We start from the raw sequence: 18,245 nt of genomic DNA on the forward strand, positions 1-18,245 counted from the left end.
TCATGATTTCTGGGTATTGTAGTCCACCTTTCCGGTTTCCCTGGAAAGAGCGGCTCCTAGTTACGGCTCCCCTCGCCACAAAAACTACAAAACCCAGAATATAGCGCAAGTTCCCCTCGTCCAATAGGAACCCCCCATGTAACGAGGCGCGGAGGCCGGCTCTCGCAACTCAAGATGGCGGACGAGAGTGAGACAGCAGTGAAGCCGCCGGCACCTCCGCTGCCGCAGATGATGGAAGGGAACGGAAACGGTCATGAGCACTGCAGCGATTGCGAGAACGAGGAGGACAACAGCTACAACCGGGGGTAACGAGATCCTCGGAGTCCAATTCTTGTCCAGTCTCCCACAACCTGGGTCTCGGGGGTGCGGGGAAGTCACCGGGAGCTTAGTGTAACCCCACCCCCATATTCTTATTGGCTGAGACATTGGGATCCTGCCTGGCGATTGGTTACTGTCTTTGTCCTTTACCAGAGGTGGGTGCTCGGTATATTAAGGGCCGGAGACATCAGTACTTTTATTATATAAAAGTTCTTCTGTGTACTGTTCCACTCGTGTGCTTCAGGCACATCCGGGGAAAAGAGCACGTTGAACGATGGTTTTCGATGGCACAGCACGGGTCAGTCTAGCGGTACAGTTCAAAGGGAAGTTACTTAAAGAGGTGTTGTTTCAGTGAACAACGTGATTAGCAATAAAGGAGTAATAAAACATTTAGGTGCAGTTTACCTTCAATGAGGAAATTCACCAGGCTATACAAACCATAATTATGTTGTAAAATATCACTACCAGAGCATCTCAAAATATAAACTCACCTTATAAATCCTACGTAATTACTGTATGATAATGTTTTGATGTATACGGTGTCCGTTGCTCAAAATAATCCATAAGTTTCCTGAACAATACGTAATTAGGTCTTCCAGCGTCTTTGCTCTGTTAACTTTGCGAAGTAGCCTCCAGCCTCGAGAAACTGAGTGATGGTGCTTCTTGGACAGTGTTTGGAAGTGGGTTTAATACTGTATCTTCTGTACTTTAGGGTCTTGCCTACTGGTAACTGTTTACTCCTCAGGTGGAAGAAATGCATCAGACCTTTGAGTGTTGAGTTCAATTCTGAATCAGTTTTCACTCTTCTAAGCCACACCCTATCATTCCTCTTTCTTCATATTGTTGCAGTGGCCCACGCTGACACTCACTCTCCCTATCTGTCTATATTTACTTACTATGTGTTTTTTAACGGAAGGTCATGAGAGTCTGTTTTGGATATATAACTTTGGCTGAGTCTGTGTTAGTCTGGTTTTTATAGCCATCATGTCATTGGCCGTATTGGTGGTAGCCCTGGAGGTAAAAGTAGAAGGTTGAGGTCTTTGGATAAACTTTAAAAAAAATTCTACCTTGTAGAGATGGGAGAACAAAGGATTATTTAGATGGTTTATAATCTGCTTGTGATGAATCCTTAGGTTAAAAGATTTAGCTTTTATGTTCTTCGACTGGCATAAAAATCACAAGAAGAACATAGAGGAAAAGGAAGCTTGTCAAATTTGATTTTAAAAGACTACCTTCTTGTGCACACAGATCTAGTCATAAAGCCTTATTTTGAAATTTGAGATTCCTAAGAATGGAAGAGGTGAGAAAGAGGAAATAGGAAGAGGAGGAAGAGGGAGAGTAGCCCTTCTGAGGAGGATCCCAACCATGGTGGGAGTTATTGAATTCGAAAGTCATTTCAGAAGTGAAACTACTGCTTTCTTCTTTGCTTTGTGTGGTTGCTTTTAATTTTCTCTGCTTGGCTGTTGCTCTGACCAATGTCTGCAGCTCTTTAATTAGTTTTATTCCCTATAATCTATGAATCACTTTGCAAAACTGTTTGGCAGAAAGTTCTGTGTTTTATTTATAGTACAACAAAGTGGTAACCTAAAAAAACTTTGTAGGTGTTTTATTGTTGTTTTTGTACGTGGTTATGGTCTGGGTGAACAAATTATTAGCGTCCTGAATCTAGAGACCTGAATAAATGTATTTGGAGGTGACAGGTGAAAAACAGAGGACCCAGCCTGGAGGACAGAGTCTAGTTCTGGCACTTAGGACCTGAGGTGGAGTCAACGTTTTTCCATTAATTGTCAGAGGAAACAGTTTGGGAAGAAGCTGTGTGGCAGCGTGGGAAAAGCTTAGACTTTGGATTCATTCAAACCTGGGTTCAAAGCCTGGTTCTGACATTTAATAGTCCTGTGACCTTGGGAAAGTTACTTAACCTCCAGTTGTAGAGATTCAATGAGATAACATCTGGAAGGCTGCCTTCCCCCTCCCTCCGATTCCCTCTTCAAATCTTCCCTGCTCTCCTTCCCTCCTTCTCTTTCCCCTGCTCTTGTCACATACTGTACTTTTTGTGGCTTTTATCATAACATTAGTGAAATAACATGTGGGTCCAGTGCCTCCCTCACCTGACTGTCAGGTGCCTTAGAACAGGGACCGTGTCTTTGAGAAGGCTGGCACTTAGTGCGTGTTAATGAGGACTTAGAATGGCAAGTGTTAAAGGTCACAGCCCAGCGTTAGTGGAGTTTTATTTCCCCTCAGTAAGGGGAAGGATCTCAGATTTCTCTTACATACACGCTTTCTTTCCCCACTTAAGTCTCATTGTAAGCCTCGCTATAGTTTTTGTGAAATACGTACAGAAATCAAGGATCCACCAATTTGTCATGGAAGTTTTCCATTATTTTTTGGCTTGAAATTTTTCTTGTCTTTAGTTAATATCATTCAAAATATTTTCAAAAGCGATCGAAGAATTGACGGGGAGTATCTTCTTTTGATTCTAGTGATTGTAAAGTACAGTACACAATAAAAGTTAATAATTGTTCGAACTAACCCTTATTTTCTTAGGCCTTTCTTTCAGGATGGGCTCACACAGTGCTTTACACTAGTGAAATGAGCTACGTCCAGGCACTGGCAGAATAGGAAATGCAGTCGTGCAGTAGTTTCTTATGTCCCTTTGCGTGTAAGTTTAGTTTAGTCAAGTGTTTCTTCCATAATTAAGTAAACATTTAGTGAATATACATTTCATTTATACATAAAACCAGACATGTGCACATGCATGCGTGTAAGTATATGTATATGTGTGTATGTGTATCTATACGTGTATCCGTCTAGTTTTTCTATCAGCTTTTTCTTTCTTTAAAAAAAAGGTTGGCACCTGAGCTAACATTTGTTGCCAATCTTTTTTTTTTCCCTTCTTCTTCTCCCTAAAGCCCTCCAGTATGTAGTTGTATATTCTAGTTGTAGATCCTTTTGGTAGTGTTATGTGGGACGCTGCCTCAGTATGGTCTGACGAGTGGTGCCGTGTCAGTGCCTGGGATCTACACTGGTGAAACCCTGGGCTGCAGAAGCAGAACGCATGAACTTAAAGACTTGGCCATGGGGCTGGCCCCTCTCTCAGCTTTTTAAAAAAAAAATCCCCTCAACAGAGGAAAGGAGGGCAGCATTTTTCCCCCAGTTACTTGCCTGACATAAGTTACCCTGAGCAAGTGGGAGTAGAGTCAGACTATGCTCATTCCCCTGCAGCTCATGATTCAGCTGCACGGTTTAATTTGCTTGCTTTAGTGAAAGGCTTTCCAAGAAATATCGCTAAAGAGTGAACCTTATCAGCTGGCAGATTTTAATTTGGCGGTAACAAGCCACTGAAGTTTATATAGGTGTTCTGGAACAGGAAAGGACTTTTAGACTATTTTGTTCCTGGGATTCTTTTGGAATTTGTTTTGCGCTGTCATCGATACCATGGAGATGCTGGTAAGCCGTGGGTCAGGAAGCCTTTGTTAGGGGATGTCTCTCCCATCCTGCTCCCTTACTCCAGGAGGACAAGTTAAAATGGATTCTTACAGGTTTTCCTCACTTCCTAATCAGGAGATGTTATCCCTTATGGAGAAACTTGAGGGAAAAGGAAGGTCTTCTTGAAAGAACTCCATAAAGCTATCCTCATTCGCTTTTGTTTTCTTCTTCAGATCCTCCGGGAGTGGTCCTTTCCATATTTATTTGATGGCTTATAGCTGCATCTAGCTCTTGGAAAGAAGAAATCTTTTTAGTTCCTTTTTCTTAATTTCTCCCTTCAGCTTTTGGTTTTTCAAAACTAGATCAAAGCAGAAATGAAAAGAGAAACCTCATCACTGATATCAAATAAGTGTTCTAATTTTATTTCCCAATTAAGTGGCAATTAAAAAAGAAACTAATCAAGAGCTGCTTCAAAGAGAAGAGACTGGAAAGCAGAAGAAATGAAGAGTAAATGAGAGCCTATTTCAGGGCGAGTGCTGCTCATGGCAACCCATTTTTGCTGATTTTTCACATTGTTTAACTAATGTGCTCACTCTGAAATTCCCCAGCTTTATGAAGGCTGCAATTAACCCTTTCCCTGCATGGTCCATAGATTTTTGGACCGTAGATATAGTAACTTTAGGAGGCTGTTTCTTTAGCTCTTCCTCTTTAACCTTTTATCTGGAATCTGCCCGACAAGCCTCTCTTCCAGTCCCTCAAGGAAGGTGCTCTTGTGCTTGCTGCACTTAAGGCACGCAAAACATGGCGTTTTCTAATGAGAGCACCAAAAACAATAAACGAAAATTCTTGAACAGGGTCCGTACTCGCTTCAGAAATTTTTCTGCTGCTGCTGACTTTGAGAGGCAGCTGAGGGGATTCACTGTTGTTGAGTGTGTTCAATAAATGTCATCTTTTGCTATTATTACTGTGTGCTGGGCCCTGTGCTGAGCCCTTTCTGTGGATTATCTCGTGCAGACTGCACTTACACAGACTGAGCTCGCTTCTGTAATGAAGCTTGGGGTTTGCATGTCCACCTCTTCCTTTGTCCCCGCTGAGGATCCGTTCTGAACTTGCTGGATTTCTTGTTCTTTTTTTTTTTGAGGAAGATCAGCCCTGAGCTAACATCTGCTGCCAGTCCTCCTCTTTTCACTGAGGAAGCCTGGCCCTGAGCTCACATCCGTGCCCATCTTCCTCCAACTTTATACGTGGGACGCCTACCACAGCATGGCGTGCCAAGCGGTGCCATGTCCACACCTGGGATCCGAACCTGCGAACCCCAGGCCGCCGAAGCGGAACGTGTGCACTTAACCGCTGCGCCACTGGACCGGCCCCTGGATTTCTTTTCCCTCCTGCATTGGCTTCTACATCCTAACTCTACACCAGTGAGAATCTTCTCTTTGGATCCATTCAGGAACTGATGGACTTTCCCAAACTAGGGAGCCAGTTGGTGATGGAGGCGGCTGGCCTCTTTAAACTCTCCTTGAGGGACTAATATCTTTCTCAGAGGTCATTCTGGTGTGTGAAATTACTGCCAGCATTGAGTCATTGCTCAGAACATCACCGAAAATGGTTTCTGAGTAGCATTTGATTTGACCTTGGAGTTGCCAGGTTATAGTCTAGCTCACCAAACCAACCCAGAGGGTGTGGAATTTACGTTTCTGTCTCATTCCCATTGTAAATTGTTTAGTATATCAGAGTTTTTGTGACCCCTAAAAAACAAGTTTTCCTCCATGACAGCGATTGGTTTGTTCCGCCTCAAAACTCTGGTTAACTATCCCAGGGAGGGCAGAGAGTGGCAGTAAAAGCAGTCTTGTAATCCCTTCCCACAACCTGCTTCTCTTTTCACAGGCCTCCTAGGGCATCTCAATGGCAGTACTAAAGTGTTTTTATTTCTCCCGTCATTTAGGATTCACAAGCAGTTTGTTTTTTTTTTTAAAGATTTTATTTTTTCCTTTTTCTCCCCAAAGCCCCCCCGGTACATAGTTGTATATTCTTCGTTGTGGGTTCTTCTAGTTGTGGTATGTGGGATGCTGCCTCAGCGTGGTTTGATGAGCAGTGCCATGTCCACGCCCAGGATTCGAACCAACGAAACACTGGGCGGCCTGCAGCAGAGCGCGCGAACTTAACCACTCGGCCACGGGGCCAGCCCCCTCACAAGCAGTTTTTTATATAAATTACTAATTGGTGGGAATTTGCCGAATTTGGGTACTGCATTGTGATCCTGCAGTCATGGCAGTGCAGAGGATTGGTGCTGATGTGCATGCCATGTGCTCTCCACCTGGGCACCGTTGTAAATGCCGCTTCCTTCACCTCTCTTTGGGCCTTCTGAGTACTAATGGGGTTGCTGATGAAGGTATATGTCAGGAGTTAAGTGACTTGCAGAAGGATTTCCTGATGTTTAAAAGTGGAATCAAGAGGATATTAGAGGCTAGGATTTATTTAGTAAGTTTCTCTGGAAATTTTGAATTTTAGCCCAAAGAATTAACATATAGTTTTTAGGGGTGGGAAAAAAGTGACCAAAAGTTGTGTGTTTTATTTTCTGAGCTTTTTTCTTTTGATCTCATAATCAAAACTAAGCCTGTGGCTTGTGTTTAGGACGTTGGAACCATTTGAAGTAGCTACAGTGGAGCTTTTTTGTTTTAACTCTTATAGGACTAGGACAGGTCCTAAGGAGGGAGAAGACAATGAATAAGAAAGTTGATAATTTAATAAGAAATATGATAATTTAAAGTCTCAACCAGTGTTTCAATGGATCACAGCCTCTCCACTGCTTTCATAGAATATTAACCCAGCTGTCCTGTGGAAATATTCCAAAGATGTTTTGCTGACCTGTTTTTGGGCTCCAGCTTTTCCAGGTTTTATTTTAGTCCATTATGCCTGGAAAGCATCAGTCAAGCACGTATTTCTTTAACTCTTAACTGCGTATTCAGCACAACTCGAGGTGCTGTGGGAATCAGCTGCGTAAGATGTGGTCTCTGTACTCAGGACATTTTTAATCTCATTGGGAAGTCAGGAAGCAACACGTTATTAATATAAAGTATTAAATTGTTTGGGTGATCCTAATCTTAAAACCGACAGGCATCCGTGAGCTAGAGGAGGCTTCCTGGAGCAAACATGGCTCATTCCCCTCATGGCTTGAATACCTGCTCGTCTGACACACAGAAATTTGTGCTAGGGCCCTCCCTCTGTAATGAAACCATGTTCTTTTGGCTTTGGAAGAGTCTCAGGTAAATTCTTACAGGGAATGTTTGCGGAGGAATGGGCCAAGTCTTTAGAGAGTAGTGGCTTGTCCCTGGGTACTAGTTGGTTAGTTGAAGACCGGTTTGCCTCACGTCTCTGGCCTTGGTTTCCTCTTCTGTAAATAACAGGTTAAGCCAGATGGCCCTGAATTCCTTCCAGCTCTGGTGGTTTAGCTCCCACAAAAACAGCTCCTCAGTTCCTCAGCCACACACCTTTGAGTGGATTTTGTCACCCAGTAGGAGTGAGAGGACGCCTCTGTTACGAACCCTTACTGCTCATGTTGTCTGGAAGTTCGCTGCTTGTGTCAGCTGGCCCTTCCCTCCCACCCACTCACACACCCTGCCACTGCATTCTGTTTCTGGAAATAAGTACTGCAGTTCATTTTCCATCTCCTCCCCCAGCCCTGACTTTATACCAGAGCATCCATAGGATTGCTTATATGTTTGAACTTAGAATATTTTGCCTTTCATTAAAAAATGGCATTTCTTAATTCCTTTTCTTCCCTGTTCCTGGGCCTATCATTCTGCTTATTCACTAGGTTAGTCATTAATGACTTGAGTTGATCAACTTTACTGTACTTTACAATGTAAATTTCAAAATTTTTATGTGAACTCCCATCTCCTTTTCCATTGTAGGCACACACACACACCCCTGATAAAAGGAGGCAAGTTTGACTAGTTCTCTGCTCGTTATTTTGGAATCATATGAACCAAAGTTGGACTTTGATTTGCTGTATTCCAGGGTTCTGGCCAATCTCTTTGGAGTATGTTAGGTGACTGGCAGGCTTAGAAAGATCTCTGAGAGATTTCTGTTTCAATTTGCAGAATCCCAGCATGCCCTGGGATACCCACCCAGTGGGTATGGACTTGAGGTCCCTTTGAAAATGATGCTGAATTCTTAGAGAAGGTCTAGCCTGGCTTCTGTGGGGTGCTCTGTTTTGGTTCTCCTCCACTCCGAATTGAGGGTATTCTTTTGTGAAATGGTATTGACTTCCTAGGATGCTTCTTGAGGACCTACTCTCAAGGGCTCTGAGCTTGGTTTCTTATGAATAAGTAAAATTATTATAATCACCTTGAAAGCTAACCCTAGTGGGCTCCTTGGAAGTCTCTTTGCTGAGTCAGTTTTCCTGTTTGGGGTGTTGACTCCAAGACCAGAGTGAGCTCATAATGTGTTCTCGTGGACGTGGCTCAATACCTGGTAGCTTAGTAAAAATGACCTTTTTTTTTTTTTAACTTGTCTTTCCTTTGTTCTTCAGCTGTCTCTGTATGCTTGATGTGCAAGTTGAAACAGGATTGTTGTTCAGTAGCTGCATATGCAAATTCAAGCCAATGCAAGGAGAATGAAGTTCACTCTCTGGTTTTAGTTTGGGTCTTGGAGTTTGCCAGGCACTTGTATTAGTAATGCATAAAACAGAGCGAGAGTTCAGCCCAGGATCCTTCCATAAAACTGGGGTCCGTGAGGAGATGGCTGCACGGAAGTGTCTCCACTGAAAAGCAGGAGCAAAGGCAGGAAGGTAGTGTTTTAGTGATTTTGCACATTTATTTATTTATTTTTTTTTTAAGATTTTATTTTTTTTCCTTTTTCTCCCCAAAGCCCCCCAAGTACATAGTTGTATATTCTTCATTGTGGGTCCTTCTAGTTGTGGCATGTGGGACGCTGCCTCAGTGTGGTTTGATGAGCAGTGCCATGTCCACGCACAGGATTCGAACCAACGAAACATTGGGCTGCCTGCAGTGGAGCACGCGAACTTAACCACTTGGCCACGGGGCCAGCCCCGCACATTTATTTTTTTTTAATTTTTTTTTTTTGAGGAAGATTAGCCCTGAGCTAGCTGCTGCCAATCCTCCTCTTTTTGCTGAGGAAGACTGGCCCTGAGCTAACATCGTGCCCATCTTCCTCTGCTTTATATGTGGGAAGCCCACCACGGCATGGTTTGCCAAGCAGTGCCATGTCCGCACCCTGGATCCGAACCGGCAAACCCCGGGCCGCCGAAGCCAGACGTGCGCACTTAACCGCTGCGCCACCAGGCCGGCCCCATTTTGCACATTTATAAAGACGTCTAAATTTGGAGGAATTTCTTCTGTTTTCCTTATCTGAAGTTGTGTTTAGTAAGTATCCAAATGGTTAATGTGCAGCAATTCTTCACGTTGGCCTTTTTCATTCTTTTTTCCACAGAATTATAAAAAATGATTCTTACGGTAGTTCATGTACTGGGACGAGAAAATTCGTTCCTTAAGCTGAGGTGAATAAAGACTTCTCAGTTGTGCAATAGGGGGACGCTGCTCTGTCTCCTAACAGCAGCCAGTTTAAACCTTATAATGCTGCATGTAATCCTGAGACTGAAGTCAGACTGTCTCTGGAATAAGAAAACTGCATAGAGTTGTTGTCATAGGCTGCAAACGGGCCTGTGTGTGATAACAAAATTGAGTTATTAAGAGAAAAAAATTATCTTCAGGCGATAAATGACTTTATGGTTCCTGTTCTCTGCCATGGCGTGGGAGTTTCGCTGAGCATCTGGTTTTTAGGCATTCAGCTTATTCCCCCTCTGAATGTTGTCTGTCTTCCTTGCATGGTAGGCCTTCTGTGTCATTAGCATAATGCCTAGGAGGTGCACTTGCATCTCGACTTCAGGACCTTACATTTGGACTAGAGTAACCTCTGTGGGGCCAGCCCCTTGGCCAAGTGGTTAAAAGTTTGTGCACTCTGCTTCGGTGGCCCAGGGTTTTGCCAATTCAGATCCTAGGTGTGGACATGGTGCTGCTTGTCAGGCCATGCTGAGGTGGTGTCCCACATGCCACAACCAGAAGGACCCACAACTAAAATTTACAACTATGTACTGGGGGGATTTGGGGAGAAAAAGCAGGGAAAAAAAATTAAAGTAACCTCTAGGCTTTACTGGCTCTCCCTGACTTCACAGTCTTTGTGTCAGGGGCCTAATGAAAGAACCTGCAGATGGGTGCAGAGCAGAGGGAGGTGAGGGTGGATGAGCTAGATGGGAACTGAGTGTGATGGGCCTCGGGAAAAGTTGGGCTTGATGCCTTCCAGGTTAAGAAGCTGCTGTCACTGTAGGCTTTCAAGCATGGGAGGGCCACATGGAAAGCCATTTTCACAGAGGTGAGTGCCACACCTGTATAGAGTTTAGGAGACGCAGAAAGGTTGTGCAGTCAGGGAGCTCCAGTAAAGGCTGGAGGTAACGTTAGTCCAAGTGTAAGGTCATGAAGTCTTAACTGCCAGAGCTCCTCCCAGCACTAGGAAGGGGTGAGTCTGGAGACATTCTACAACAGGAAATGGCAGCTCATAGTTGCAGACTGCCTTCTGCCTACACAGTACCACTTGCTATGAAATGATAATTAATATTCATAATAACCCCAAGGCATTTTAAGATCATGAAGGCTTTCTGAATTGTAAAATAAAGCTTAAATGGTATTTTTCATAAGAGTATGGGAAAATGTATTTTATACTGTTTCAATTATTTCAAAATTATTTATCTAGTATATACAGCTAAAACCTTACCCTGAGTTTAGCTGATCCTGCAGATTATGGTTCACTGTACTCTCAAATTGGATTCCTAATTTTGACTTTTTAAATGGAAGATTTCCATGGAGAATGGCAGAGTGATACTGGGCATCATTCCCAGACTAACAATGCCACAATCAATTTAGACGTGGCAGAAACCAACTACAGCAGTAATTAGGAAAGCAAGCTGTGAGATGAACCTTAAAATTCATCAGTAAAATGAAGGAAACCCAGAATCAGAACCATCATCCTAAAATCAACAAGAATTGGGAGAAAACATTAGGGAGTGAATGAATGGAAAATGTCAGAGAAACACAGTATAATCTGTGATTTGTCTTTCAATAAAGATATTGAGAGAGAATACAGAAAATGATAATAGAAGATAATAGGAAGCTGTTAAATGTGCTAAGAAACTGTTTTTGCTGCATTCGTTGTGTGTGTCATGCAGAGGGAAAATGAGATGAGGAAGTCCCTTTTACCATGTTGGCATGCACACGCATGTTTCATGTAATCTCTTCGTGGCAGGAGTGGCTGGGTACTTCATTGTTGTCGTTTTCCCCAGATTCCTAGTGCTGGGTTTTGCCTGTGGTGATCACCCGGTCTGAGCCAACTGACAGTTGTCCTCAATCCTGCAGGCCTGATTTAGGAATTGCTCATGATTATTTGACTCTTTTGGACACAGAGCACAGCAATGGTAAACTGCTTTTTGCCCATTCTGCGCCCCCTTTCCAGTGCCGCGCTGTGCTTTGGATCCAGTTGCGAAACTCATTAAACCTGATGCACTGGGAGGGTGGGAGTGAGGATGAGGAAGGGTTTCCAAAAAGACCACTTTGGGCTGACGTTCTTTTAAATTCGGGGCTCTGAGGAAGAGTTGGTGGTGTGAATGCCCTGTTAACAAGTATCATTTGCCTTTGGTGCCAGCAACCTGGCAATCTAAAGAAAATAAACACGCAAAATAAAAGCAAGAAGGGAAAAGGTCCTTTCAAACAAATAGGACATTCCTTGCACAGTGTTCCCTCCCTGGGAGCTGGTGGGAATGGGGAGGAGAGCTGTGTTGACTGGTGGCCTCCAAGTGTCCCTTCTGGGAACCTGGATTCTCTAGTCTGCTTCTGAAGCCAAAGACTTGATGAAGGAGGGTCTGGCTCCACAGAAAGCTCTTTGTCAGTGTAGCTCAAAACAGACGATTTTTTAAAACCCTGCATCAGTATTTGCTTTCTCTTACAGTGGTTTGAGTCCAGCCAATGACACTGGAGCCAAAAAGAAGAAAAAGAAACAAAAAAAGAAGAAAGAGAAAGGCAGTGAAACCGATTCAGCCCAGGATCAGCCTGTGAAGGTAACAAGGAGGCTCTGTTTGCTTGGGACTGAGAGTCGCTGTTTCAGAACAGACAGTTTTGGGCTAGATGTATAGGAACGGTTTAGATTGACAGTCTCCATGGTGTTACTTCAAGATGGAGGAGTTGGATGCCTCTGCTGCCCCAGACCTAGGTGATGAAACTGCTCTCGTACCTTAAAAGACACAGCAGGTCAGACGTTGACTTGCAGGCGTGGTGCCCCTCAGATTGTCCAGGTACATAACCGCGTGTGGCGCTGTGCTAGGTGACATGGTGATAGCCCCATTGCCTAGAGCAGCGGTTCTCAGCCTTTTCTCTCTTAAGCCCCCACCGCTATGAGAATGAAAGAGCTGTTCTTTTTAAGGCCGACCTTTATATACTGCCGGCGTCCTCTTACTGCCATGGTCATTGTAATGGAAACCGAGAGTCCCACCGAGTCACTTTCTAAGTTCCACGGTTGAGAACCACTGGCCTAGAGCTTACGACCTGAGACTGACACACTGACATGAAACCCAGAGGTATGGGAAAGGATTGTTTTGCTTCATAAATAAAACATTAAAAAAAGAAAACCTTTTCTTTCAGGTAAGTGCTCTCCTCTTCAAAGTAGGCCCTGGAGGAAGCTCAAAACATATCCAGAATTCCTCTTTCAGGATTGCCTCCAAAACAGTTTGTAAGCCTCCTAAGAAATCCAGTCTCGTTCCAGTATGCACACACTTGACTTAATGCCTCAGATGTTGTGCTCCAACTTGAATCTCCTACCTTATTGAGATATGGCTTCAAGTAATTTTTTACTAGTTTCAATATCAAACCCACTATAAAAAAAAATGCCACCATTATTGACCACCATGTTGGCTAGGCTCTTGTCAAGCACTTCGTTTAAATTAACTCAAACCTTCAGCATCCCTACAAGGTTAGGTGGGGCATCTTCGCATTTTCAAGATAAGAGAGCTGGCCTAGCCAAGTCTTTCAGTCAGGAGTTCTAGCCTAAGCCCATGTGTTAAGCTTTAGGGATGTTTGTCTGTCTGTCTGTCTGTCTGTCTGGAGGTGGGCGTTTGGATGACTGCAGGGGGATTTGAGAGCAAGTCTATATCAAAATGGTTCACTTTGAAATTAGACAATGTTAGGGCCCAGCCCAGTGGTGTAGTGGTTAAGTTCACGTGCTCCACTTTGGCTGCCTGGCACTCGTGGGTTTGGATCCCGGGCATGGACCTACACACTGCTTATCAAGCCATGCTGTGGTAGGCATCCTACTTATAGAGGAAGGTGGGCACAGATGTTAACTCAGGGCCAATGTTCCTCAGCAAAAAAGAGGAAGATTGGCGGCGGATGTTAGCTCAGGGCTAATCTTCCTCAAAAAAAGTAAATAAATAAAGTTTTAACAAAACACCATTTATATAGTCCTTCTGTTTTTCTCATTATGAGAGTAATGCAGTTCATTATAGAGGATTTAGGAAAAAAACTAGTAAGACGAAGAAAATTAAAATCACATATTGTCCCACCTCCCAGGAATAAGCAATATAAACATGTTGGTTTATATTCTTCCTTTCCTTCACAACCTAAATGAAGAAAAAGAAGTCATAAAGTAAAAGTACTAGAAAAAATTAGGTGTTTTTATCATCTTAATTAAGCCTGACATAAGACCCACAAGCCATAAAAGGAAAATTGACTATTTTTTTAATTGACAGTTTAAAACTTTTCTGTAAAAGTCAAAATGATAAACAACAAACTGGGAAATACTTACAATACATGAATCAGTCAATTTAAATAATGAAATGAGTAGGTAGTTTACAAAAAAATGTTCAATCATTATATAGAAAAATAGTTAAACTCACAATGAAAGAAATGAAAATTAAAGCAATATTCTTTTTCTCCTAGATTGGCAGAGATTAAGATTTGATAAATGTAAGGCTGAGGGTCTGGAGAAACACACCCTCACTGACTGTTCATTGGGTTATTAATTGATATTCTCTTTTTAGAGAGCAAGTTGATGATGTATATAATTAATTTCAAATGTGCATGTCCTTTGGCCTAGCAAGCCTCCCTTCTTAGACTTTATCCCATAGAAATACATATCCCAGTGGGCAAAAATAGATGTACAAGAAAGTTCATTATAGCATTGTTTGTAAAACGGAAGAGCAATACCACCAAAATGCCCATCGGTAGGGGGTTGGCTGAATATATTGTGGTCCATGCACAAGGTGGACTCAGTTGTTAGAATGGGCAGGTCTCTGTGTCCACATGGAAAGGTCTCTAAGACATAATGTTTAAAGAAGAGCAGCTTGTAGAATAATAGTATATAATCCAATTTTAGCTTTTGAAAATTTTGTATGTGTTTGGAACTTGCATGCAAAAAAATCTGAAATTGTGCTTGCCTCCTCTCAACCTACCTCCCAGATTAAGACTGTTGATGACAAGGATTATATTTGAGTGATGAGGTTGTTGGGGTTTTACTTTATGTATGTATTATGCATTTCTGCATTGTTTGAGGTTTTATACTGAGCATGTATTACTTTTTTTTTGTCTCCCCAGATCCCCCCAGTACGTATTTTAGTTGTGAGTCCTTCTAGTTGTGGCATGTGGGACGCCGCCTCAGCATGGCCTGATGAGCAGTGCCATGTCTGTGCCCAGGATCCAAACCGGCAAAACCCTGCGCCGCCGAAGCAGGGCGCGTGAACTTAACCACTCGGCCACGAGGCTGGTCCCCTCAGCATGTATTACTTTTGCCATCAGATGTCAAAAGACTAAGAAGGAGAGGAACCCTATAGGAAGCACCCACTCTTTGTCCAGTTGGCATACAATGTGTGACCTCTGGGATTAGGACAGAGGAACCGCACCCCTTCTTTGAGTTATACCCCTTAACTCTTGAATTACAATTAATCAAAAGTGCTTATTAACATAATGGGCCTTTTCTCTCCACAACTTTGTCTTGTCCAGATGAACTCTTTGCCAGCAGAGAGGATCCAGGAAATACAGAAGGCCATTGAATTGTTTTCAGTGGGTCAGGGACCTGCCAAAACCATGGAGGAAGCTAGCAAGCGAAGCTACCAGTTCTGGGACACACAGCCTGTCCCCAAACTGGGTATGTATGCGCTTTCTTCCCTGGGCGAGGGTGAGGGATATGCCTTAGCCATGCTAAGGGTTCCATGCTAAATTTGTGAGGGAAGACTGTAGACTCCTGGAATTCCTTGGTGGTTATTTTTAGAGGGTAGTCTTCAAAACACAGTATAGAAAAGACTGTTGTTCAGAGACCATATTGTTTCACAGTAGCACACATTGAGAATAAATAATGATTCTTTTAGTCCATCATCATCCAGTATAAATCTACAGAGAAAAACAATACATAGGCACATGATGAGTAGGGTTGTGTGCCCATGGGTCTCTCTTCCCACATAGATTTTATAGAAAGACTATCTGGTCTATCTGGGCAAATGTTTAATCCTGGACTGGGCCCAAGTCCCCAGCTCCTTTCCTTCTTCTCAGCCAATGCATGCCTGCTAAATGCAAGGTAATGTGACATTTTGTTTAACAGTGATGGTTCAACACCTGGCATACCATATGCAGGTTTGTTCTGCACCCCTTAAAAAAGCTGTAATGAGGGGCCAGCCCAGTGGTGCAGCTGTTAAGTTCATGTGTTCTGCTTCTCAGGAGCCCAGGGTTCGCCAGTTTGGATCCCGACTGCGGACATGGCACCGCTTGGCAAAAGCCTTGCTGTGGTAGGCGTCCCACGTATAAAGTAGAGGAAGATGGGCATGGATGTTAGCTCAGGGCCAGTCTTCCTCAGCAAAAAGAGGAGGATTGGCAGCAGTTAGCTCAGGGCTAATCTTCCTTAAAAAAAAGAAAAAGAAAAAGCTGTAATGAACTCTTAAAGGGTGGTAAAGCAGAAAATCTAAAAGGATTCCAGAAAAGACTGGAAAAATGTGTTCCAACACCAAATGTACGTGATCTTCAGGTTGTCCGTGTTACTGCTCCCTTCCAGAAACACAGACTTCACAGTATGTTTCGTGGGGAGGAGTGGGCAGCTGTGACAAGGAGAATCTACTACTGAAGTAGGGAGTATGCAGTACAGAACCCTGCTACCCAGCGAGTACCCCTCAGCAGCAGGATGGGCTTTGCTTAAGAGCGGGTAGAAAAGCACAGTCTGATTCCAGACTTGCGGAATCAGAACTTACAGGGGAATTGTGTCCACTTTGAACATTTGAGAGGCTCTGCTCTAGAGCAGATGCAGTTCTAAGACAGCTTAGTCACAATCCAGAAGGATGCTGAGATGTGCCTCCACGGGGTGGAAAGCAAAGCACTGCCTGGATGGGTCTGAGTAGTGGATTGGCAGCAGGCACTATTCCAGAACTCTGTCGCGATCCAGGCTTGTCTGTCTGGCTGCACGGGTCAGTCAGGTCCCAGGCCCACTGGATAAGCCCTCCCACAAGGCTTTGGGTCACAGTAATGCTGGACTGGAGTCCTGGTGACCACTCTCTGCCAAGGAGCAGGAAGAATGCAGAGAGCCACACACTCCGCCTCTGAGTGAAATGCATGAAGAGGCATTTTATGGTGGCTGCCAGGTATCTTGGGTCAGTTTGCAGATAGGGTTTTGGGGTTTTGGTTTGATTTGATTTTTCATCAGGAATTTGCAAATGGGTAACTTAGCTCCATTCTTCATAGGCAGTGGGACCTAGTGAAGAGGCAAACTGGCATTAATGGACTTTTGTTCCTCTTCAATCCAGTTACCCTTTGTTGTTGGCCTCAGTTTCTCTCCCTGTAAATGTAGAAAGTGTTCCAGTTTTGTTCTCAGAAAGTTCTTGAGAAAGCCACACAGTTGCTCACAGGGGCCCTGATGCTCTCAGGAAGGTGGAACAAAGCTCAGTTCCGTTCCTTCTGGCTGTGCCTTGTGTGCAGCATGTGGTGTGGGTCTCCGGGAGGGCGGTCGCTCTGAGCTTCTGACCCGTCTGCCTTTCAGATCTGTGGTCGGTCAAGCCCAAATGAAGGATTCCTTTGTGTCTGTGAGTCAGCCTTTAGGCAGTCCCGCATTGCAGGCATTGGTTGGTCCGCGTGGCTGAGGTGTCATCCTAGTTCTCCGGAGTTTCCTTAGGGTAGTGCAATTTAGAGCTTCTTGCCATAAGTTTTTCACTCAAGTAGGGGCTGATGATTGTAAAACTCATGCATGCCAAGTGTACAGTGTTGACAGCACTTCCCACCTTGTTGGGAGAGTTCTAATTAGATTGTATTCCACTAAAGAGACCTAGAATTCTTGAGTAATTTAAAATCATCCTAAGTTCACCATTGAAAAGCCTTCTAAACAGCAACTGTTTTAGACTCTATAACAGTTCTCTGTGCTCCCAAATAAACTCTCAATCCCTCTTTTCAGATCCTATTGTTCTGCTTTTTAAAAGTCACCCATTTTCCCACTCTAGTAGAGGGGCGCAGAATACCTTTTTTTTTGGGTCTGACCTCAGTGAGTTGGCATCTGGCCACTCTCAGATGAGCGTACAGAAGGGACCAGCAAAGGGAGAGTGTGGGCTTGCACTTGGTTGCTCTGGGTTCTGAGAGAGAAGCTTCCACACTCTTACCTTGTCCTCGGCCTGCTCGTGTGGTTTACAGTCTCCCAAATTTCAGGCAGTCTTTTCTCCCAAGTCCTTCACATTTGCACTGTGGTGCTTGGTTTTGGATCTTGGATGTTGGAAGGCAGAGAGAGAATTTTAGGGGAAGACTGTAGAGAAAGAAACCCATTGGAAAGTCCAGGGTTTTCTTTTAAAGTTCCCAGTGTCCTCCTCAGTTGGTCACTGTTCTCTGTGGCCTGGAGATAATTGGCTGCATTCCTGCGGTGCTCTGCGGAGCCTCCCGCACCTGCTCCACAGGAAGTGCTTGAGAGCTGTTAGGAGGTGGAGGGCAGGCCACTCCTCACAGGCAGAAGCCATGATGCTGGGCACTGGCAGGGGGACAGTGTGGGAGCTTTGAGCCACTTCTCAGTTTCACAGGCACCCCAGACTGTGGGTCTGTTAAAAGTAGCTTCTGCTTTCTCAATGTTTCCTATAACTCTGCTTTGTCTGCATGTCTTACAGGTACCAAACAGCCTTCAGATAACCTATGAGAGCTGGCTTTTCAAAAGATAAAGTCTTACTATTTGAATATTGTGTAAGAGTTCACTCAGTAATGACACTTGACAAGCACTTATTCATTGGTTGTTGTAAAATGCAAATCTAAAGATGTCAGTCTTTTCCTCCCCTGCCCCTTAAAAACCTCCTCAGGATGTCCTGCGGCTCTGAGGATAAAGTCCAGCCTCTGTGGTAGCTTGCAAGGCCCGCCATGATGGTTCTGAGCTTTCCTCTCCAGCCTCATGTACTTGAACTTCCCCTCCTTCATCTCCAGTCCTTTACATATACT

The 18,245-nt window shown here is 43.9% G+C and overlaps 1 protein-coding gene across 2 annotated transcripts in view; it reads left to right on the forward strand.

The window, feature by feature from the left end:
• The first annotated feature begins 141 nt into the window (after positions 1-141).
• The window catches only part of NMT1 (N-myristoyltransferase 1), a 29,208-nt gene continuing 11,104 nt past the window's right edge, over positions 142-18,245 (forward strand). For both annotated transcript variants that reach the window (XM_014849399.3, XM_070483383.1), the window contains exons 1-3: positions 142-305; positions 11,764-11,872; positions 14,805-14,949. In XM_014849399.3, the coding sequence (XP_014704885.1) occupies positions 175-305; positions 11,764-11,872; positions 14,805-14,949 (385 nt within the window). In that variant the 5' untranslated portion in view covers positions 142-174. The remainder of the gene's footprint in view (positions 306-11,763; positions 11,873-14,804; positions 14,950-18,245) is intronic.

Source organism: Equus asinus, chromosome 13, assembly GCF_041296235.1.
Source record: "Equus asinus isolate D_3611 breed Donkey chromosome 13, EquAss-T2T_v2, whole genome shotgun sequence".
Classification (NCBI taxonomy): Eukaryota; Metazoa; Chordata; class Mammalia; order Perissodactyla; family Equidae; genus Equus; species Equus asinus.